This window comes from Strongylocentrotus purpuratus, unplaced genomic scaffold (assembly GCF_000002235.5).
Source record: "Strongylocentrotus purpuratus isolate Spur 01 unplaced genomic scaffold, Spur_5.0 spur5_scaffold_20, whole genome shotgun sequence".
NCBI lineage: Eukaryota > Metazoa > Echinodermata > Echinoidea > Camarodonta > Strongylocentrotidae > Strongylocentrotus > Strongylocentrotus purpuratus.
In genome coordinates, this window is record NW_022145606.1 from 15,975,992 (window position 1) to 15,999,994 (window position 24,003).

Here is a 24,003-nt window from a genome sequence, read left to right on the forward strand (position 1 = left end):
CACGCCTCAGTTATAGTATACTTTGCACGGGTACGTGCCCTCTCCATATGGCGGACATGTACAAGATTGTACTTTTAAAACAATCACATTTTCCATGTGAATTGAATTATCTGCTGTCGACACAAAAATGTATTGGACTACATATTAGAACTTAATTTGAAACGGAAGTTAAAATTGTATATGCTTATTGATTCGTATTATTTTAAAGGAAAGGTTCTGAATTCGCATTAATTTGCAGAGAAGTCGTCTGACCACATGGAAAAGATCCAACTAGTCTGCTACCTCGTCTGTAACATTAAAATAAAAGGGGAAATAAATACAAATTTTGTTCTCAGGTGTTTTTTGCTGATTCAGCAAAAAACACCTGAGAACAAAATTTGCAATCGGTGCATGCACATTATAAAGATATTCAGATATCTTTATAATGTGCATGCACCGATTGCATTTCAGAAACAGTAGCGTGATGTGTTATGTTCTGATTCTACTGGCGGGATAATGAAGAGTTTAGAGCATTGTAGAGAAACATTTTGCACATTAGAGGAGAGTATTGGAATATACATGTTTGTTCGGTTAAATGTACCCAAACTTGGTTAAACAATATCCAGTGTTGGTCGACTCTTACCCAGCAAACATGCATGGTCCATTTCCCCCTCTTATGTATATATCTTACCCAACTATTTTAAGATTATGAAGATACAATTATAGTAAAAAATAAGGATTGCATAACTCTTTCCATTATGATTAAGTTTTGGTGAGTAAGAATAACTGCATTCCCTCTACACGAAAAGGTATTCCTAAAACAGAATAATTGACCATGCTGTGCTTAGTTTTTTAATCATCCTACTTTTAATTCATCAATCAAATGACAAGGTTGTTCGAGCCAGACTTGAAGTAAATAAACATGCTCTCCCTAATGTTATTTTGTTTATTGTTATTCAAAGTCTTTTTGATGAAAATAATACCAACTTAATAGCCATTTAGTGTCATGTTGTTGGGAACTCCATGCCGGTGAATATGACCATCGCTAATATTACCAATAAACTATTAATAACAATGATGTATGTTTGTACTGCACACACACGAGTCATTTGGTATGCATTTTTCTTTAGATCCGGAGATCTTAATAATGGTTGACTTACCTGTACAATAGGCTACTCCCTGTCCATTGCAGTAGCACTTATATCCGTTATGATTACAAGCTGCCAAACATAAATAACAAATTAAAAAAATGATCGGCACATTAACAAATAAATAAATTAAATCAAGTCAAACAAAACTTGCTTGGTAACAAAATTCATTTAAAAATATTATCGGCAAGGATAACAAGTTTCTAAAAGTGATTAAAGGCACACTGTCCTACTCGTAGCTACTTGCTCCCTCTATATAGAAAACTTCCCCAATCGGTGCATGTTGGTCCCCCATGATCCTCTTTTTCTTTTGTTAAATGAGAGCTGAGATAATGAGATAGCCACCTGTCACAGTGACCTCGCTGGCTCTAATCCCTTCTGGCTGAAGTAGTAAAGCCTGCCTTTAAAGGCCCACTGCACTACTTGTAGCTACTTGCGCCCTCTATATAACAAACAATGCATAATCGGTGACCATTGGTCCCCCATGATCCTCTTTTTCTTTTGTTAAATGAGAGCTGAGTTAATGAGATAGCCTGCTCTAATCCCTTCTGGCTGAAGTCACTATGAACATGACAGACAATGAATGCGGACAAAATATACAGTTCCTCAGGTAGACAAAGGGACATCCCTTCACTGCTATTATGTAAAAATATGTAGAACAGGTGAATATGCATGTGACACCTGTTCTACACATTTTTACATAATAGCAGTAAAGGGATGTTCCTTTGTCTACCTGAGGAACTGTATATTGTGTCCGCTTTCACTGTCTGTCATGTTCATAGTGAATAGTAAAGCCTGCCTTTAAATCAACGGCTTTCTCTAATACAGTTAAAGCTGCATTATAACCCGGTTACTACTACGATGGAAAAGTGACCGAGAGCGTATAAGGTCACAGCGATGTGCATGTGGCCAGGGTATTAGTGGCCTCCTCTCAATAAAGGCCAGCGGCATATAGTGGTCTCTCATATTGCCTTCCTCTAGAAGGAAATGCTTGTTGAAGAACCTGTCTAGAAAGGCCAATTATACACCGTGGCCCACTTCATGTGCTTTCGTTTGGTGGCCTTCAATATACAGGTTTGACCGTAGTAATGATAATCAGGCACGAAGCCACGGGGGGGGGGGGGGGGGGGGGGGGGGGGGGGGGCAGGTGCCCCCAATTTTTTTCTCCACGATCGGCTGTACTTTTTTTTGACCCCTTTTTTGACCTCGATCGATTACATGTATGTCCCCCCCCCCCCCCCACAATATCAAACTCTACGTGCCTGATGGTAATGATAAACCATATATCTATGGCACATAAAAAGGAAGCGGGCGGGGACGCTAAACATGTGTATTTTTTTTTACATGGCCTTAGGTTGATTGTTTGTAATTATTATGCTTTAGTTATTCGTTTAGTTGATTGACATCTCTCAACAATACAATGTATACTTTTTAAGGCGTTCAAAAGGCTAATTGCCCTTTTTGTTAACCCCACATTCACATAAAATTTGGTTTGCTCATCCCCTTTGTATATTTCTTGTAATCGATCTTTTAAAGACCGTCACCACTACTGGGCCAGAAGGGATTAGACCACACAGAGAGCCATCGAGGTCACTGTGACAGGTGACTATCTCATTAACTCAGCTCTCATTTAACACAAGAAAAAGAGGATCATGGGGGACCAACAGGCACCGATTGGGGAAGTTTTCTATATAGAGGGAGCAAGTAGCTACAAGTATGGCAGTGTGCCTTTATCTGTATACCATGTTTGTATGTTTTGATGTTTTTATGGAGAATTAAATAAATTAAATGAAATGAAAATGAAATGACATTCAAACGGAATTGCTTACGTGTTGTGGGGTTTTGGCCCTCGTTCTCCGTGACATTCATCCCATCCGACGTGACATTCATCCCATCCGACGTGACATTCATCCCGTCCAACGTGACATTCATCCCATCCGAATTTTCGATCTGCTCTTCCGCGACGAAAACACTTGCAGCCACGGCCAAGGAAATCAGACAGTAGAGAGCAATCATGTCTTTTGCCGCCATTGTCAAAGTCTAGGAAAAATAGAATCAGCATACATTTTGATAATTAAGTCAAAGCTACGGTAAAATTGCAACACAATTAAGAATATCAGCATAGAATAGTGACGTACTGGAGTTTTCCTTTTCCCACTCATTAAGAATGAACAGAAAGCCGAAACCAGACAATAAAGGTATAATGGAAACTAAAAAAGTACAAATTGTGCGAAAATAACGGGCTTCGAGACGGTTGGCTGCTAGAAAAAAAGGGAGTTGCGGTTCACTCTGATAAAATAATGCAAGGCGGAAGACTTCAGAATGTCTACATTCAATCTTATTCTTCGCTTTCCAAAACAGTACTTGGCATTACCACCTTGTAAAATTACTCACACTAACTTAAAGGTAATACAAAGTTTTTTGAAATTTGAAAATTGGGATGGATAGTGATTTTTTTTACTATTTTGATATATTTGGATGTCCCTGTGGATGTATTATACGCACAAGAAAATTTAGTCCCTAAAACACTTCTGCTTTCGAGAAAAATTGAATATACAAATTTACCGGTGCTCCCGGTAAATTTTGATAAAATTTCACATAGCGGCTACGGCCGTACTAATGGTAGCTGCGACCATGAAAATCTCAGAATATGTAGTTGTGATATATAGTTTCCAAATGTGAATAGCTAACCGGTCGATTTTAGTCAAGAAACATTGTTTTATAGCTTAATTAATATCTTGACCTTGAGAGGGAGCTATACAACATAAAGAGTGTATTATTTACAATTTCATAACTTTAGACCCGATTTCAACCCCGACAATGATCACTGAGTATTGTAGGATCGTATATGCTTCCAATATGTTCATTTGCACCAAATTCATGACCCCATACCAAAACTTTGTATCACCTTTAACCTATACCTTCCCAAATTGAAATTTGCTTTCAAAATACCAATAGTTTTCAAACTCAAGCTTTGGTATGAGCCATTATAATTTGAGTATGTTTGTTAGGTAAAATGTACAGAGTGGGTGTAAAGTCTTGCTCAACTAATATTTATGCTCCTTTTTTACCTCCTATGTGTAAATGTTACCAAACTCTTTTGAAGGGGAAGTCGACCCTGATAATTAAGTTGGTCTAATAAAAGCAGAAAAATAGGGAAAACGGGTCAGTGAAAGTTCAAGCTAAAGCCGATTAAAGGCCCACTGCACTACTTGTAGCTACTTGCGCCCTCTATATAACAAACAATGCATAATCGGTGACCATTGGTCCCCCATCATCCTCTTTTTCTTATGTTAACTGAGAGCTGAGTTGATGAGATAACCACCTGTCCAGTGACCTTGCAGGGCGCTCTAATCCCTCCTGTAAACTATGGCAGATAAGCTTTAAAACTAAGAAAGGTATGATTTTTTTTGAGGTTGCAATCTATCAAACACACATTGGCAACGCTGCGACGTTTCTTATGAAGTCCTAGTCCAGCCTCTGTACCGTTTTCGTTTAGCGCACCCAATCAGCTGATAAAATAACACACCCTCAACGTTGAAAGTAGACCTAGCCATTCCTCTAAATCTGGACCTCGAATACGTTCGTGTGGACGGAAATTTGGGGATTGCGCGATCAGTGGAGAGACCGCGCTGTGTGTGGGGGATAAAAAGAACGAACGGACTGAATCTGGACTAATGAAGTCCCTTCCCTGCCCTGTACTAAATTAATTCAAAGGTTTACAGATTACCTTAAGAAAATGTCCAAACATACATTCACCCTTTATTATTGCAAATATGTTTTATACAACAAGATCAATATGAAACCAATTTATTCTGTCATCAATAACTGAGAAAATGAAAGTTTATAAACTTTTCTGTACATACAATATTGAAAAGGGGGTCGCAAGGTAAGTTACAGTTTAGCAAATTTGTGTTTCACTGATGACAATTTCACAAGACTTAACTCCGTTTCATTGACAATCAGCCGTAGACGACAGACTTCATGCATGGCTGATTTTCAACGAAACGGAGTTAAGTCTATATTGTCAATTCTGCTAGTTGCTACGGCAGGCAGCCAGTGAAAACGAATTCGTTTGATAAAATTATCAAAATGCAAGCACTACTTTGTCATTCCTTGCTCATTTTTCCTGATTGAGGTGTCATATGAAAGGGCAGAGACTCAACTTTCTAGAAAATGTGATTTTCTCTTTTAAATTCAGATACCGGCCGCCAAATGACTATTTGGTTTCCTCCCTTCAAATTCATTTTAATCATATAAATAGCATCAAATAAAAGGGGAGGATCTAAGCTTTCCAAACATGTGTCATTTATTAATTATAAATGTGAATAAGTTATGATAAAACATCGATAATTCTCGGTTGCATTTTTTCTGGGACGCACTGTATAATTAAGCCCGTTGCTCAACAACTAAACATACATTAATTATTCCCAAATCCATACTCTCCACTACCGAACAACGTTCTACAGTGGCTGCTTCGAAAGACAATTAACCAGTCTTGTCACTTTCAAAAGATCCGTTAAAACATACTTCTTCCTTCATTAATAAAGAATGATTTACCTAATTATGAGTTTTGTGTTTCTCTTCACATTCTGTTACTTTGAAAGCGATAAGGTACTTTTTGTTACAGCGCTCCTAAATATTCGATATCATAACCAAAACAATGACAAACTGACGCAGTCAAAAAGACATCGCGACCGTGTGCAACAGGCAAAATCTAAGGGCTGTTGGGCCTACCTGATTTCGATCCGGTGTTTGAGATTCGAGACGATGCTAAACTTTCTCGTAGCTTGATGTGACGATCGAAGTGTCTCTATCCAGCAATCTTTTGAAGTACTGTCTATAGAGAGCTTCTATTTTTATAGATTATCGAAGGTTGCACGAAGGTTGCACGAAGGTTGCATCAAGGTTGCCATCTGCTCGTAATCGCGAGAAAGAGAATATTTTTCAATTTTGATAATTAAATCATAATAATCAATTATTCAATTATAATAATAATGATAAATCTGAATCTGAATATGGTATGGTATTAAACTGACAATTCTCGTGTACAATTATAAATTACGTCTTTTTCAATCAAATATTTAGAATCTGAATAAAATTATGGTAAAACCAAATATTCTACCGGTATGTAATCTGAATATTGAGCAACCAAGGCCAGCAAAAATGAAAATCTCTTTCCGTAAATTTCGCGATATTGATATTATTGTCGTTTGCACTGCTATATTAAGTTCAACATTCATATGTAATAGTGTAACTGCGAGTAAGAGAATAAAGCGGTAGAGATAGAAAGAGAGGGGGATAAAGAGAGAGATAGATGAATATATATATATATATATATATATATATATATATATATATATATATATATATATATATATATATATAAAATATATATAATAGAGAGAGAGAGAGAGAGAGAGAGAGAAAGAGAGGGAGATATACAGAGAGAGAGAGAGAGAGAGAGAGAGAGAGAGAGAATGATAGATATAGAAAGAGAGGGAAATAAAGAGAGAGATAGATGAAATAAAGATATAGAGAGAGAGAGAGAGAGAGAGGGAGAGAGGTTGAGAGAATGATAGATATACAAAGAAAGGGAGATCGAGAGAGAAAGAGAGAGAAAGGTAAAGAGATATAGATATAAAGACATATATATATATAGAGAGAGAGAGAGAGAGAAAAGAGGGTTGTGTCTACACACTAAGAAAAAATGGTGCAACTATGCACCGTTAGGGGTTCAAACCGATGCAACAATAGCAGCACCTTTAGGGGTTAAATCCTGCACCCTTTTTAAAGGTGCAATCCTGCACCCTTTAAAAGGGTGCCAAATTGAACCTTTTAGGGGACATGTTAGTACCCTTTATGGTTCAATCCTGCACCTTTAGGGGTGCAAACCAATGCAACAATAGCAGCACCTTTAGGGGTTAAATCCTGCACCCTTTAAGGAGGGTGCCAGACAGGCGCGGATCCAGGATTTCTTAGGGGGGGGGGCCCAAATTTGAAATTATGCGAGCCAAATATTGGTACATAATGGTGACCAGCAGTGATGTAATTAGGGGGGTGGGTGCAGGGAGGGGCGTTTTTTCACCCACCCTCCTCCGCGAAGTGCGGAAGCTTTGACATTTCAATAAATTATTAGAGAAAGAAGACGATTCGTTTTACCGTTCCCCAAAATAATCCTCGTCTGAATTATGTTCCCTCCCCCCCCCCCTCGCGCGGAAGCTTTAACGTTTCATTCAATCATTAGAGAAAGAAGACAATTCGTTGTGTCGTGTTATCGACTCCTAATCTTCGTCTAAATTCAGTTTCCCCCTCCCGCGAGAAGCGCGAAAGATTTTTTTAGAGAAACGGAATACCAATCGTTGTAACGTTCTCGACTCTTAATCCTTGTCTGAATATCAAAAATGTTCTTTGTCTACACCCTTTTCTTCATACGTCCTCTTCCTTTTCACTCCTCTATTTTTTTGGCCGGCGGTTTTTGGGGGACCATACTGCCCCCTGGCTACGCGCCTGCGGTCAGATGAATATATTATGTTGATACCCTGTTCGCCCCCAGAAGGTCAGGGGTTTAAGGCAATAATTTACGGTCAGATTAGCACTCAGGGGTCCGCCTTAGGGCCCTAGGCGGGGTCCAGAGGGCAGAGCCCCGGAAGTTCAGGGGTTTTAGGCATTTAATTACGGTCAGATGAGCATTATTTTGATACCTAATTGTGACACTGGCAGGTCCCTAATTGGCGTGGGGTTCAGGGGTCGGAGCCCTTGGAAGCCCAAGGGTTTTAGGCACTCAATTACTCTACCTCATCGTATGGGAAATGTTGTTTCCATAGAGTTTTTGGATAATCTAATTACAAAAATAATGATAGCATTCAAGAGAGTGCGTTTCTATCTACTAGTGGGTGTTTTTAAAGTTTTTAATTTAGGCACAGGCTTTGGAGTTATAGTTTAATGGATTTTGTCTGACATTTTCTTGGGTTATGTAAAATGGATTTCAAGTTTAGGTAATAGTCACGTTTGTATAGAGCTTCTATGTGTCTAAACGCCTTACATATTACCCCGGTCATTGGATTCCATTGCTAACAAAAAGTCGTGTATAGGTTTACTAGGAGATCCTCTCCGAAGCCGCTATCAATGTTATTGGAGATAGTCGAGTTATGGTACGTTGTTCCTTAATCATGGTCTATAGCTTTTTGAGCAAATGCTGAACCGTGTATAATATTTTGATTATGATCTACGCGTAAAATACACATATCAACATATAATTTAACTCGTGATTAAAAATGTGGATTTTCTATACCTTCACATTTTGTCTCATTTACATATAGATAAAACTTTTCTTGGCCACAGAAACCAACTCTCCTTTAAACACAAGTGTCATATGGTATTACTTTATCTCCCATGTAAATGAGACAAAATGTGAAGGTATAGAAAATCCACATTTTTAATCACGAGTTAAATTATATACACATATCAACATATAATTTAACTCGTGGTAAAAAATGTGGATTTTCTATACCTTCACATTTTGTCTCATTTACATATAGATAGAACTTTTCTTGGCCACAGAAACCAACTCTCCTTTAAACACAAGTGCCATATGGTGTTACTTTATCTCCCACGTCATTGATGGTTATTAGGTGGTTATTTTACCTGACTGCTTAAAAAGCATAAATGCTTGTAAGTAAGCAACCAGACCAGGATTTCTTTGGGGGGGGGGGGGGCCCAAATTTGAAATTATGCCAGCCAAATATTGGTACGTAATGGTGACCAGCAGTGATGTAATTGGGGGGGGGGGGGTGGGTGCAGGGAGGGACGAGTTTTCCCCCTCCCTCCTTCGTGAAGCGCGGAAGCTTTGACATTTCAATAAATTATTAGAGATAGGAGACGATTCGTTGTACCATTCCCAAAAATAATCCTCGTCTGAATTATGTTCCCCCCCCCCCCCTCACGCGGAAGCTTTTACGTTTCATTAAATCATTAGAGAAAGAAGACGATTCGTTGTGTCGTTATCGACTCTTAATCTTCGTCTAAATTCAGGTTCCCCCTCTCGCGCGAAGCGCGGAAGATTTTACGTTTCATTAAATTATTAGAGAAAGAAGACGAATCGTTGTAACGTTTTTGACTCTTAATCCTTGTCTGAATTTCAAAATGTTCTTTGTCTACTCCCTTTTCCTTTTCACTCCTCTCTTCTTTTTGGCCGGCATTTTTTGGGGGACCACCCCACCGCCCCCCTGGCTACGCGCCTGCGGTCAGATGAACATATGTTGATACCTTGTCCGCCCCGGAAGCTCAGGGGTTTAAGGCAATAATTTACGGTCAGATTAGCACTCAGGGGTCCGCCTTAGTGCCCTCGGCGGGACCAGGGGCAGAGCCCCCGAAGTTCAGGGGTTTTAGACTTTTAATTACGGTCAGATAAGCATTATTTTGATACCTAATTGTGACACTGGCAGGTTACTAATTGGCGTGGGGTTCAGGGGTCGGAGCCCCCGGAAGCCCAAGGGTTTTAGGCACTCAATTACGGTCAGATGAGTATCAAGGGGCCCGCCTTAGGGCTCTTTGTCGGGTCCAGGGGGCAGAGCCCCCGGAAGTTCAGGAGTTTTAGGTGTTTAATTACGGTCAGATGAGCATTTTTTGATACCTTATTATTTTGTGACACTGGCAGGAAACTATTTGGCGTGGGGCCCAGGCGGCAAAGCCCACAGAAATCAGGGGTTTTAGGCATTAAATTACCAACAGATGAGCATCTAAGGGCCCGCCTTAGGGCCCTAGGTGGAATCCAGGGGGCAGAGCCCTCGGGGTTTTAGTCATTTAATCATGGTCAGATGAGCATATTTTGATACCTCATTATAATGTGACACTGGCAGTTAACTATTTTTTTTCTTTCTTGCTCTCTTTCTTTCTTTTTCTCTTTAATATTTTTTAAAAAAAGTGGGTAGTGGGGGGGGGGGGGGGGGTGGGGGGTTCGAGGATCCCGATCCCCGCCGTTCCGCGAGCCCTGACATGTAGGCATCTCAAGAAGCATTTCCTTGCCTGGCTGTAAATTTAGGAGTTTGTCATTTTCCAACAAACGCATAAAAAAAGTATAATATACTTAAAATTTCAGCATTTCAGCATTATTTGTAAATCACCGTTATGGAATTAGAAATAAACCACGTTTGAATTTTATTCCCCCCCCCCGATCTACACCTTGTTGGCGGGAAAATTGCAACTGATATCCCTTACCTTTCTTCATTCTCTTTCTTTTTCTTTCCCTTTCTCTCCTCTTTTCCTTTCCCTTCCCTTCCTTCTTTCTCTTTTATGTTTGCGAGAGGAGGGCAAGGTCATTTTGGCCCCACCCCGCTCCACACTTTGTTGGCGGGATTAACCGCAACTGATCTCCCTTTCTTTTCTACTTTTTCTTTCTTCTTCCTCTTTTTTGTTCCCTTTTAGCTCTCCTCTTTTAAGGCAAGGGCCTTTTGTCCCCCCCCCCCTCCGATCCACAATCTGTTGGCAGGAAAATTGCAACTGATATCCCCCTTCTTTTGTTTTCTGCTTCCTCTTTTTTCCTTCCCTTTATCTCCTCTTCTTTTTTTTTTTTATCTTTCCCTTTCCTTCCTTCTATTTTTATTTTTTGATTGGGGGGAGGCAACAGCCTGGGAGGCAAGTCCTTTTGCCCCACCTCCCCGATCTCCTTCATCCCTTTCCCTTCTTTTCCCTCTCTCTGTCTCCTTTTTTTTTGCGGGGGGGGGGGGACAAGGCCCGCTCGGCCCCCCCCCCCCTGAATCCGCGCCTGGTGCCAGATTGCACCTTTTAGGAGACATGTTAGTACCCTTAATGGTTCAATCCTGCTCCTTTAGGGGTGCGAAACGATGCAAAGGCAGCACCTTTAGGGGTTCAGTCCTGCACCCTTTAAAATGTGCAATCCTTCTCCCATTCTCGAGGAATACTCGTGATATTTGCTCGTACACAAATACATATTAAACATGCATGTTGTTTATTGGTTAGTAATCATAATTATAATCGATGTATCTATTGCTAAAACGTGAATGTAATTGTAACATGATCAGACAAAATAATATATTTCTTTAATGATTGCCGAAGGAAAATTCAAATCACAAAATTGATGCGCATTGTCATAATTTGTTTTAACAAATCATGATAAATGTATTTTTTTTTTATGTGAACACGTGTAAAGTAATCATAAATAAAATTATGCATGCTATATGCAAACTTTTATTTTGCACCCTTTTTGGTCGATAGGGTTCATTTTTGTGGGAAGGGTGCAAACTCTTATTTTGCACCCTTTTTTGCACCCTTTTTTCTCAGAGTGTATATAGCTATTGCCAAGTTATGGAAAGATAGAATACTAAGAAGTCAGAAGGTGAAATAGGTGAAGGAGGGAATGGGGAGGGGGGAGGTAAGATGATACAGGGCATGCTAAGATGGAGATGCATGGGGTGGGATGGGAAAGGGACCGAAGAAAAACAAAATTGGGTCCACCCCACAAAATGATGAGTAAATAAATAATATTGTAATCTTCATTTTAATGGCAAAATAAAGTTATGATCCTCTTTGGAGTTCTTACTCATAAAGCCTCGCTTTTCAAAATATACCCCCTAAAATGATGAGTAACTAAATAATATTGTGATCTTCATTTAATGATAAATAAGTTTATTATCCTTTTTGGATTTCTTATTCATAAAGCCTCGCTTTTCAAAATATAAAGTACAACATAAGGTTAGAATACTCATTTGACTTTAACATGGATGCAGGGTTTGGGGGGAAATGTGATGAAATGGAAACCTAAAATCATGCATACTCTGTTTTGCTCCTACTACAGGATGGGAATGATGGAACAAATTGGTCTCTATCTCGGCATAGCAACGGGTGTATTGATTGTATTGGTATTTCTGTACACGTACTGTCGAGACGACACATTCTCTTGTCTTAAACGATTGAGGGCGCACATCTACAAGTTTTGGGATAACTGCATGGATGGGCTGTGCAACTGTCGCTGTTTTGGAAAGTAAGGACAACAAAGTGTGTTTTCAAGGAGTTTTATTTGTGTTTAATAAGTGTATTTAATGGCAGTCTACTGTAAGTGAAAATTATCCTCGAATCTTTCTTTTCATTTTAATTCATTAAATCTTGATTATTAATCTCAATCGCTATACCATTTCGAATATAAAGCCCATCGTAAGAACCTCAGACCCCAAGTAAGACAGCATTATGAACTTATAGTCCATTTGGGGAATACAGAATAGTATAAAGGTTTGCCTCGTTTGTTAAACTATTCAACTAATGATGTGTTTACTTCAATCTTGACAGTGCACCTATAAGTCTGAAGACAAATCATAAAATAATATGCCTACATTCATAATAAGTATTATAAACCGATTGAGTATAAACTTAAGTCCCCCTTCATTAATAACAATCCAAGGTAAATTGTATTTGACGGAATCTATTTCAAACAAGCAAGGTAGCTCTTAATAAACTAAACGTAGAAGGATCCGAGCTGCATTAAGCTGAATGAACTAAATTGCACAACTGACCTAATCTGATGTAAATGAAATGATTTGAATGTAAATCTAAGTTATCTATTTGATTTCACAGGCGAATCCGTCGCAAACTGAGAAAGAGAAAAGACCAACCCGAGAAACCATATGTCCAAGAATCGAATCCAGAACAACCCGAAGCTGTCGGCGTGCAAGACGACTTCTTCTGGTAGATTAAGCGAATTTGCCCCCTAAAATCATAAAAGAGTCCCTCAGAATTTGCGTTCAATCCAAAACAAATTAAAGAGAATTATTTTCATGCAAGCAAGCTTGAAAAGTACCCCCTCAATTTTTTAAAAATATTCCCCCCTGGATTAAGGGCCCCCAATATGGAGGGTGGGGAGACCAGTAGCGTATCCAGATCAGCTGGGCTGGGGGCCTGTTTATTCAAAGGGGGTGCAAAGTATTTGGGAAATTAAGGTTTGTTTATATATTTATACAATTATCAGTCTTACCTTATTTTGTTAGAATTCATTTTGTTATTCAAAGTCATTCTTCATTTATCTGTTTATTTAGTTATTTATTTATCTACATGTAATTATTATTTTTTTGTTTTTTGTTTACTCATTCCTTTATCTATTTATCATTCATTGAGTCCTTCATTCGATTAATTGATTATTTATCTAATTCTGGATTTTATTATAAAGACCTGTTTATTTATTCATTCATTTAAGCCACTTGTTTATTCGTCTAATTTACCTATTTATTAATTCAAACATTTGAAAATAAATAATCAATTCACGTCCAAACCGGGATTGGAGGGGATCAGGGGGTGGGGGGGGGGGTGCATTTACCAGCTTCACTGTACTGGGTATCGTCAGAAAGTCAAAAGAGGACAAAATAATGAAGAAAAAAAAATCTTAAAATTTCATTTATCTTGTGACATCATCTGTCTCTCATTATTGAGCTAAAAAGAGACAGTGGTTTGTATCTTCACCACAGCTGACCACCTGTTTATAATAGACCATACAATACCAACGTAGGAGTTGCTATGTCAGACGTGCTGTAGCATCACCAGGAAAAGAAAGGTAATGTGGAGGTATGACAGAATGCAATTCTGTTGTAAGCATGACAGTGCTGAGCTGGGGGAAGTTACCGTCTAGCCGAGGCACTGTCTTTTGTTAGCTCAATAATGATTGACAGATAATGTAAGAAGATGAATGAAATCTGGAGCAATTTTATTAGGGTGGAGCTTAGAAGGTCTAAGAAAATTATCAAAACAAAATATTAAAAAATCTATGAAATATATAAATGTTTGAATATCAAAATATGAGTTTTGCAGTGTCTTCATGGTATATGTCATAAACATTAAAGACGGTTGAATTTTTGGGTCCGATTTCGATTCGGATAACTGCTGATTTGTGCCCCCCCCCCCCCCCCCCCCACTCTGAGAACGGACGGACCCCATGCGTGTTGCCAAAATGTCCTTTTCGTAACAAAAGAAAAAGGTCGACCCCTATTGACTTTACACACCGGACTTTTGCTGAAAGGGGGGGGGGGGGGGGGGTCGGTTGGAACAGGGAGGTGGAAAACAACACGCATATGCGTGAGTGGGGGGGGGGGGGGCGGGGATTTGTGTAAATGGAATTGAAACCTAAATCCCTTTTTTTTTTAAATTTGAATATTACTTGACAAATAAAAGCTCTCAATCAAATAGCATTTTCCTTCCTGTGTATGTTTCGAATGTAGCATCGATCAATGAGAGAAAGAAAAACAATCACAAGGGCTTACTCCTGGTGTGATAGTATAGAAGGAGTGGAGCAAAAGAATGTCATAGCTATGGAGAGAGAGGGAAAGAGAGAGAGAGAGAGAGAGAGAGAGAGAGAGAGAGAGAGAGAGAGACTAAAAAGAGAGATATATGTAATAGAAAGGGAATATAATACAGAAGAGACTAGCAAGAGAGAGAACTTGAGAGAGAGGAAAGGATAGTATATAATACAAGAACAGAGAACAAGGGAGAGAGAGAGAGAGAGAGAGAGAGAGAGAGAGAGAGAGAGAGCGAGAGCGAAGGAGAGAGAAATATAGAGAGAGGGAGAGAGAGAGAGAGAGTGTGTGTAAGAGAAGAGGGAGGGGGGCGGTTCGCTGAATTTGCACCGGAAATAAAATAAATAAAACATGAAGGAATTAATCAACATACTGTGCAGCAGTAGGGGATTGTGAAAATTCCATCTAATACAAAAAATAAAGAAAACAAGTCAGTTGGATGATAAATTGTAGAGGGGGGGGGGGGGGGGGGGGGGGGGGGTCAGTGATCATGGTTAAAAAAGTTTGTGAGTCATGTTCATAGTTCCGCCAGATTTCAGATAAGTACGTGCGAGCACCGAACCCAACTTCCTTTATTGACGTTTCTCTAGTCTATAAATCAATCCTTCGGAATTAAAATAAATATATGATAGTTTCACAATTAAACAATTAATCTCAATATTTTGACATTCAGATGTATAAAACTGACAATCCTAATCTAGAAAGTAATCTATGATTTAAATTGATAGACTTCATCGAGATTCAAATATGAAAGCACAATTTTTGTGAAAAAGTTATCTGTAAATGTAGACTTGTTCTGTCCGTATGGCATGTTATTGTCACGTGACTATGGTCGAGGGAGTGACTAGAATACAAGATGGCGAAACAGGTGAGTCACTACGAAATCTGATTTTTAACGAAAATTTGATATTTTGTAGCTTAGAATCATATATTTTAGAAATTATCAAGTGTGTTCGAAAGTTGTTTAATGAAATAATGTATAATGATGCACAGAAGTGACTGTTGGGTACGTTTCAGTGATTAAAACACGATGTTTTTAGGGGTGAAGTCGTGTCAAAATTTTACGTACGGGCAGTGCCTGCCGAGTGTAACGTTAATGTCTATGGGAACCGAATCTTCCTGGTGTTTGTGTAGCGCAGACAGTGGTCAAATTTCCAGCCGCTGCTGGCCCGGTAGAATGCATGTAGACATACGCTATGTCTTCACAGCACTCTGCACTGGAGTCTGGCCCGGCCTGTGGGAGTCCGATCCAATTGCTTCTGGCCAACTCCGACTGAGATCGAGTTCTGAGATAGACTGACATGATTGAGTTTGAGTGCAACAATTGCTAGCCCATTGTCAGACATTGTTGCTGGTTGAAAATGAAAGGAAAAAATATCGACTGACTTGTTCACTTGCCCTTGGCTTGATTGAAGTTGAAATTGAACGCAAATTGTGAACAATAACTTGATGATAACTTTAAAGCTAAAGACCAGTTATGGTCATGCGATTGCATTGTGAAAGAAACATTGTGAAATCGATCAGAAAAGGTTGATCATCTAGCATAGATGTACTGCAAGGTTCTGGAATCATCAAAATGATAAGAAATTTTACCAAGTCTTCATAAAGTTAGAATCACTGTATGAAGGGGTGACCAAAGTTCGCAGACATTTTCCTTTTCTTGCACATTACAAAAAATCCAGATCAACATATATCATGTTCCATACGTCATACGATCCGTAATTTATCATATAATCTGATTATATAACATTCCAAGGCTGTATTTACTTCAAATCAATGATAAGACGAGAATATCGGAAGCCTTACCACTACCGACGTCCGTCAAAAAGTGTGACCTAAGTTCGCGCATGATATTTACTGCCCTCTTGTGATTGGTTTCATATATGTAAACATTCCAAAAAGTTACGTAGTTTCAATCAGAAGCCGAACTTTATATTGTAAATTTGAAAAAGATAATAATTTCTCTCTATCACTGAAATATTGCCCAATAAAAATACCCTTGTTAAATTTTGCAAATAAAAGACAATATTTTTCATTGTTTATGTGTTAATGACAATGTAGTCCCTATCTGCATGTCATTTATTTGTTTGAAAAAAATATCATGTGTCTCCTTTTTATATGTCAGCCATACACGAGTTCTCGCTCTTTTCTCTCTTGGTCTCTCCACTTTCCCCTTTTAAATTTGTATTCTTACGAAACCCATAGATTCATGGAAATTCACTAATACAGATACGGTGGAAGCAGGCGCGCAGGTGACATGGCCCTGACATGGCACTTATGTCCTTGAGCAAGGCATTCTATCTACATCACTCCTCTCCACCCAGGTGTAATTGAGTACCTGGTAGGATGCAAACAAGATTTTGGTTCGATTAGCATGTGCAAGCCTGTTAAAGGCGACTACATGCAGCTGAAATGCTCCCCAGGGAGTGGAGATTGTGCAATATACAGTGCAGAATTGTAACTGAATCCAGTGACCGGGTATGATAATGCTGTAAGATATCTGGTCAGTCAAGGGTAACGCACTTTATGAGAAACCGGTATTATGGGAAATATAATCTATAGCAGTGTCGTCCAGTTGTGGCCATGTAATGGCCTGACTGGAACACAAAAATGAAGAAGAAAAAGAAGCAGAACGTTGAGGAGCTAAGGAGGAGGAGGAGGAGGGGAGAAAACCTGTTGCCTTAAAAGTCGCAAACATCTTGCATCTTAATATACATGTAGTTCATGGCATTTGATGTAGACTTGTACAGTACTGTAAAAGTTGTAATATTTGTGATGCTTTAATTTTTGCGGATTACACGCTTAAGACGGCGTTTGCGAATAAGCATGACTTCTTATGCGTGTTTGACCTGGCTGAATTGCGTGCATCGCAATTATAAGAACTTGCGATTATGTTTTGGGGTCACTCAGCGTAAGTATACTTGACATGTTTTTCACAAGTTATCTAGATATACACATGTAGATTGACTCTGCACGTTGTTTTGTTTTGTTACGCTAATTCTTATAACAAGCGTTACCTCTTTTACCTTTTGTGACAACATTTTTTGCGTAAACATACAAAATTTAAAACTCATATGAAAGAGGGGTAAAGTTAATTTTCAGGGTGAATTACTTTTACCGGTATATTTAATGATAGTACTTGTGTCAATATTCTTGGAGAAAAAAAAATGAAGCCAAATGAAGAACTAAAGCTTACAGTACTTAAATAATCACTCCCCTTTTAAAGGAAGTTTAAATTAAGTCCAGATTTTTGAAAGAATTACTAAATCCAAATCGAGTTGACCCAAAGTTGAGATATACTGTACTTGTATTGGGAATCATCCATTAACAATGAATGCGGTCGTTAAGTATATAGACAATGTTCCCATTTATTTTTTTCAAATTGATTCAGCACACAGGAAAATTATCAATGTTCTTCCCGAACAAAATAATCAAATAGTATACAAATAATGCATAAAAATCAGTAAAGTTGAGGCTGTATGCGTCTATCATGCAAAGCCTTCAGGCTGAGTAAGGTACGGCCTCGGGGGCATAAACAGCCTCATCGAGAGCAGATAGATCCTATAATGAATGAATGTAAACATGTATCATTTGTGTTTTACAACAAAACTCCTAGATCCTTGTTATTTGATGTAAACATAACTTACTTCAAGAATGTTTTGTGTCATTATCACTGAGAAATAAACCCCAAGTTTAATAGGTTTACTACAGTGTAGTAAACACACAGAGATATTAAAGATAAAAGCAATAACAAATATGTGTGCGGTGAGTTGTAGGTACGGATTCATACATGTAGATCTTCTGGTAACAAATAAAACAAAATATTGCATCTTAAAAATTTGTATCCATTCTGTCATTCATTAATTCTGTTGAACTTTGACCCTCCTACAACTGTTCCAATGTTCAATCTTTAGTGCTTAGTATGGCTGGATGATGACTGTAATGTTTATATATAGCCAGGCCATTAATAAACCATCCTAATTATGATCTCTAGTTAATTGTTAACCATCAGTGCAGAAAAGCAGCACTACACATAGTTTCGAAATACTAGAGGAGTGTAGTTATGCAGTTTGAGTGGTACTTATGTGTAGCTTGTGATTTTTTGGTTTTGGTGTTAAAAGGGTTCGGCAATTTATCTTTATCTTGATCAAATTAGTTTTGATATTAACAGATAAACATAGTCCTAAACTTTATCAGACAAAATTAAAATAGATAAAAATAGATAAAAATAGTCCTAAACTTTATCAGACAAAATTATATAAATTGCTAAAGTACATTTACCCGTTAGTGCTTGGAAGCTTGATGTAAGGGTAAAATGAAAACAGATACAAACCAACCTCAGAATGAAACAACTAAAATACCAGAAACAACTTGAGACAGATTGACAACCGGAAGAGATAGATGAGAGATAGATGGATGAATAGATAGATAGATAGATAGACAGAACAGATAGATCTATGTGGTGGCGCGATAGCTCAGTTGGTAGAGCAGTGGTCTCGTAATCCGCTGACCCGGGTTCGAAACCAAGGCAATGCGCTAGTTGGTAAGGCATTAATCCTCATTACCAGGTCTTTCAGAGGGAACCTAAAGCCGTCGTCGGTACTCTGGTACAAAACAAGCATTTATGCTTTCTTAGCAGTCAGATAAAATAACCACCACTACGTTACACACACTGCATTATATGTAGATAGATAGATAAATGAACCGATAGATGGATGGATTGATGGATACTATTATGATAGAGTGATAGTAAGATGGCTGGATAGATAAATGCACGGATAGATAGATAGATAGCTAGATAAATAGATAGATTGATAGATAGAAGATTGGTAGATAGAAAGTAAGACAAATAGGTCAAAAGGTTGACAATCAGAGGGAGGGAGGGAGAAAAAAAAGGAAAATGATGAGGAAATAAAAGGAACAAAGCAAAGGAGAGGAAGAGAGGAAAGAAGAAAATGTTTATATATTGAAAAAACATTTTACATGTAAAAGAAAAGAATGAAAAAAAAGTGAGTCAGCTCTGTCGACTTGTACAATTTATTTAAATTAAATTGATTGCAGGCGCAAGCTAGTTTGACACTTTCCACAATTCCTAAAGCCTTGAGTAGAGCCTATCTCTGCCAGTCTGGCTCCTATTCCTCTGAGCAGCCAAAGTACAGAGCCTATGCAGTATGCTGTCAGACTAGTCTCACACTGCAGACACTGTTACGCACAGCCACTGGCAATGGTTGATGTACACCAGTGTATGCATGCAAATACATGTAAGTAAGGTGGTTGATTTCTCTCTTAGATTGCGCCCTACTCTGAAATATAAGTGACCACCGACTCCAAGTCTATATCGTAGACAAATGACACACAAGTGACACAACTATCAAGTTTGTAATAGAATCATGTGTACTTAGCTTAGATTGCCTAGCCACTCCTTAAGATCTAATCTCTTCCTTCTTGTATTTCCTCTTCTTAGAATGACATTACCATGTTTACATTCTATGTACTATGTCAGAATTAACGTGTTACAAAAAATTGTCATTGCTTAAAATGGGCTGACAGTACTTTGAATAATCAGGTCATCTACATACTTGTATAAATGGTCTATTCCAATTTACCCAATAATTTGTTAAAACCCTACGGCAAATCTACTAAAGGTTGCGCCATCTTCCACTTTCATTTCACAAAAGGTTGTGTAATGTGCGACAATCGGACTGGACTGGATGACCCGGCGATGATTTAAAGTAAAATCTTAAAATAGCAGTGAATGCCGGCCAGTGATAGTATAGAATGTAAGGCATGATCATACACATTAATACAGCGTTAACCATTTGGCTCAGAAATCGGAACACACGTTACATGTATGTACATGTATTTTACAACATACATTTGTACTTGTTACAAAAGGTTTGTTTTGTTGGTCTGCTTGACCTGAGCATTGTATACTTTTTTTTCTTCTTTTTTTTCTTCAAAATATTTATTGAAAACAATTCTCATTCATGATAATAACAGTACATGATAATAATAATAGTAATAATAACATGTTTGTATCTAGACATAGAATATGTATAATAAAAATATAGTGTAATAGTTAACTCATCAGCAATAACAAAAAGTTAACAAAATATCTGCCATTTCTTATTATGAAGATCGAGACGATTTAGCATTGTATATTGGTTAGTAAGTAATCAGAGGACCGATGCCTTTAAGTCCTCTCCAAGGGACGTAATGAGGACTACTGCTAAAGAGCATTAGCACATTGGCTTGCTTTCAAACCGCCAACCTCTTGGTTGGTTGCTCTACCACTGAACTGAATTACCAAATCACCAGCCAAATTGTCTCATTTAGATTGGAAATGGATTAACGGATAGATTTTATAAAAGTACTTATAAAATCAGCACAATAATAGACTCATTTGGATACATTGTATGATTGTCATAATCTACAGTGTACATGTATTATAAGCAGCGATAGTACAGGGCCCATCGAGTGCGGTCTCTACATTTAGTCTTCTAGATCAGACCGTTTGTCTGATCGTACTGTGCGTACGAACTACTTTAGTCATGTGATAACGAACATGAATATCTACGTGATTGAAACTCTCCCTAAACGTAATATGAAGTGCTACAATTCAAGTGTTCTTTTTTTATAATTGCTGTATGTCATCATTTTTTTTTGAAGACTTGTTAGTTTTGAGATCTAGCCAACTTTTTGTTTAACATTTGGATACATGTATATCAGATAGAAACTGAAACTTATCTATTTTAAACTAAATTTAACAAAATTTTATCCATTTTAAACTTTTAAAAATTATGCATCTACAAAAAATACCTTCAAATTTACATCCTTGATCTAATAATTTGCATATTTATCTAAATAGACAAGGATAAAATAATAAGGAAATGTTATTCAATTGAGTACATGTACTTTTGCAAAGTTCATGTACGTACACACTGTACATGCATGTACACTGTAAATAATGACCTGTTAATAAGGAATATATACTACAATACTCTGAATCCAGTCTGCATACATTACTTGCTGATATGTCGAAATTTTGAGTTCAGAGGCCATTATGACGACGTCATGAGTTTATTGAGGGTCAAATGAGACATGAAATCATATCTACGATTCATACTCTATCCAAATATGAAACATAAAATGAGGGGTCAACAGGCATCTTAAAGAGCTAGGATGTTAAGAACAACCATTCTTTAAACAGTATGCATACAGTTTGAATATGTTAGTAAACCAGCCCAGTGTGTTTAAAAGCAAATTAGAGTCTGTGTCAGTAGAGCACTGTCTGAATAACGTTAGTTTCATGTAGGATATTTATCCCAGAGAAGAAAGAAAAGAGGATGCCTATAGAAAAGAATAAGTTTATGAACTCAAAATGGAAGAGTAAATGTAGGAAAGGGAATAATTGAAAGGTCAGTCAAAAGAAAACATGAATACATTAGGAGTGACAGGATAGAGGAAAGAGGGAGGGGGAGGGTGGGAAAGAGGGATAGAGAGAAAGAGAGGGAGAGAGGGAGGGAAAGAGGGATAGAGAGAAAGAGAGGGAGAGAGGGAGGGAAAGAAAGAAAGAGAGAGAGAGAGAGAGAGAGAGAAAGAAAGAAGGTCTTGGTTGCACTGTTTTGTGTATTGAGGGAGGTAAGCAGCATGCCATTCATTTTCTAGTTTCTACAGTTTCAGGCTATGTATTTATTCTTGGCCTTTCAAAGTTTTGTAAAGGGTTCTAATGCTGGGCATGCTTTTCATATAAACTTATAAAATATTCCATATCAGCACCAGACACCCAACACTAACATTCAAAGATGTCAAATGCAACTCCATGGGGTACCCCCTAACCCCATTGATAGTCTTGGTGCCAGGTAAACTAGACTGCCTTGACAATATTGCCTTGGCAAGACCGCGTTGGTCTTTTACGTTACCCTTGATTCCATACTGTTTAGCATCTGTTCTGTAGTTACGATTTGTATGTGTATAATATATGCTTCTATTGGAAGTAAATGAAATCGAATTTGAACTTGAAAATATCAATTCCTTTCACCATTTTTTCTTTGTGAAGATTTAAGATTAATACCGTACTACATAACATCATCTATTCATCTATTCCAATACTTCTGAATATTAAACAGACAATGGTCCAAATTTATTTTGTCAAACTTTTATAGTCTTGTATACTTTTCTTCATGAAAATGAAAGTTTGTTTGAGAAACTGTATTCATATTTGATACAAATTCTAGACTAATATCTTCAAGTTCAGGGCTATCATTCACAGGATCATTTACAGGCAGAATTACCAGTTGATCCATACCAGTTTATCCATTGATGTCACTTGAGGAAGTTTTTCATTATACAAAGATTGTTTTTCTTCGGTAGAGGGGGTAACAGTCCCACGGGTTTCCCTTCTAGGTATGCGAAGACGTCACTGTGACCTGCTCATATAGTCTACTTCATATGTATTGTCCAGACCCTATTAGTAATTTGATAATCTCATAGTTAATCTCAACTGTTTGTTAATGGTTTGAAAGAAGTTTTACTCAGATATCTGGTCAATTACAATGTATCAGCAAGTTTAACTTTTTACCTACTGTATATAGTCTAAAGTTACATGTATTAAAGAGAAAGAATCCTAAGTTTTGCACTCAGTTTTTAATCAAATTTGGGTAACGTAAGAAGTCTGTTTTTTACAAAGTAAATGTACCTCCGTAAGTTTAATTGTGCAAAAATGTATAACACTACTACTTGTACATACATGTAAGTACAGTCAAATATTAAAAATTTGAAGAAAAATTATTATAAAATATCTAAATTTGAAGAAAACATATTTTTCTGTTGAAATATGTTGTGGTGTTTAAAAAGTCATTTTAGCCCAGGTATTTAGTCCAGCTCGTAAATGCTACATGTAGCTCATAGAGGGCTTTGGATGAGTGTCTGATTTTCAAGACTAGTTCAAGACTTTACACAAAGAATGCCACTTGCCTCTCGTTAAGATAGAAAACAAGTACATATCATCAATAATCATGTGCCATGTGACTTCATCGAGTGCCTCTGACGTTTGACGTCAATTGATTTATAATTGAAGTCTTCCACAAGTTTGTTTTCAACTCCTTTTCTTTTCACGTGAGACAACTCTTAGCATGGTTCTGAAACTTTTTTGTTTGTTTTATGATCAAAGAAAGAAACAGAATTTGACATACATGTTTAAACATTAATCTTTTTGGGAAAGAAACTCTTGAATAATGACATCTATTCAAACATATCTGAAATTTTGTTTCAGTGGTCAAAAATATTGATATCACTATACATGTACTACTGTATGTAGAGGAGAAAAAAAATTATGACTATGTACATGTATGTGATTCATGTTTCAAAATAATATTGAAGTGGTCTGTACTTATATGATTAAAATGTTTTGAAAGGAAGGGAATTGTTCAGAGGTACTTGTATTGTGGTGTATGTTGATAACATTTGTCTAAACTGGAAGGAAACTCCTCTTGAGTCACTGTTTAAGTGGAGGAAGTTTTAGTCGCTTTTGAAAAACATTTTACATCCCGGTTGTGACTCATTTGATCTGGAGAGGCAAA

At 37.6% G+C, this 24,003-nt stretch overlaps 1 protein-coding gene across 1 annotated transcript in view; it reads left to right on the top strand.

Annotated features, from left to right (window-relative positions):
* The first annotated feature begins 15,185 nt into the window (after positions 1–15,185).
* Positions 15,186–24,003, top strand: part of LOC585447 (sorting nexin-33) — a 50,036-nt gene continuing 41,218 nt past the window's right edge. The window contains exon 1 of the mRNA XM_030992863.1: positions 15,186–15,290. Within this exon, the coding sequence (XP_030848723.1) occupies positions 15,279–15,290 (12 nt within the window). The 5' untranslated portion in view covers positions 15,186–15,278. The remainder of the gene's footprint in view (positions 15,291–24,003) is intronic.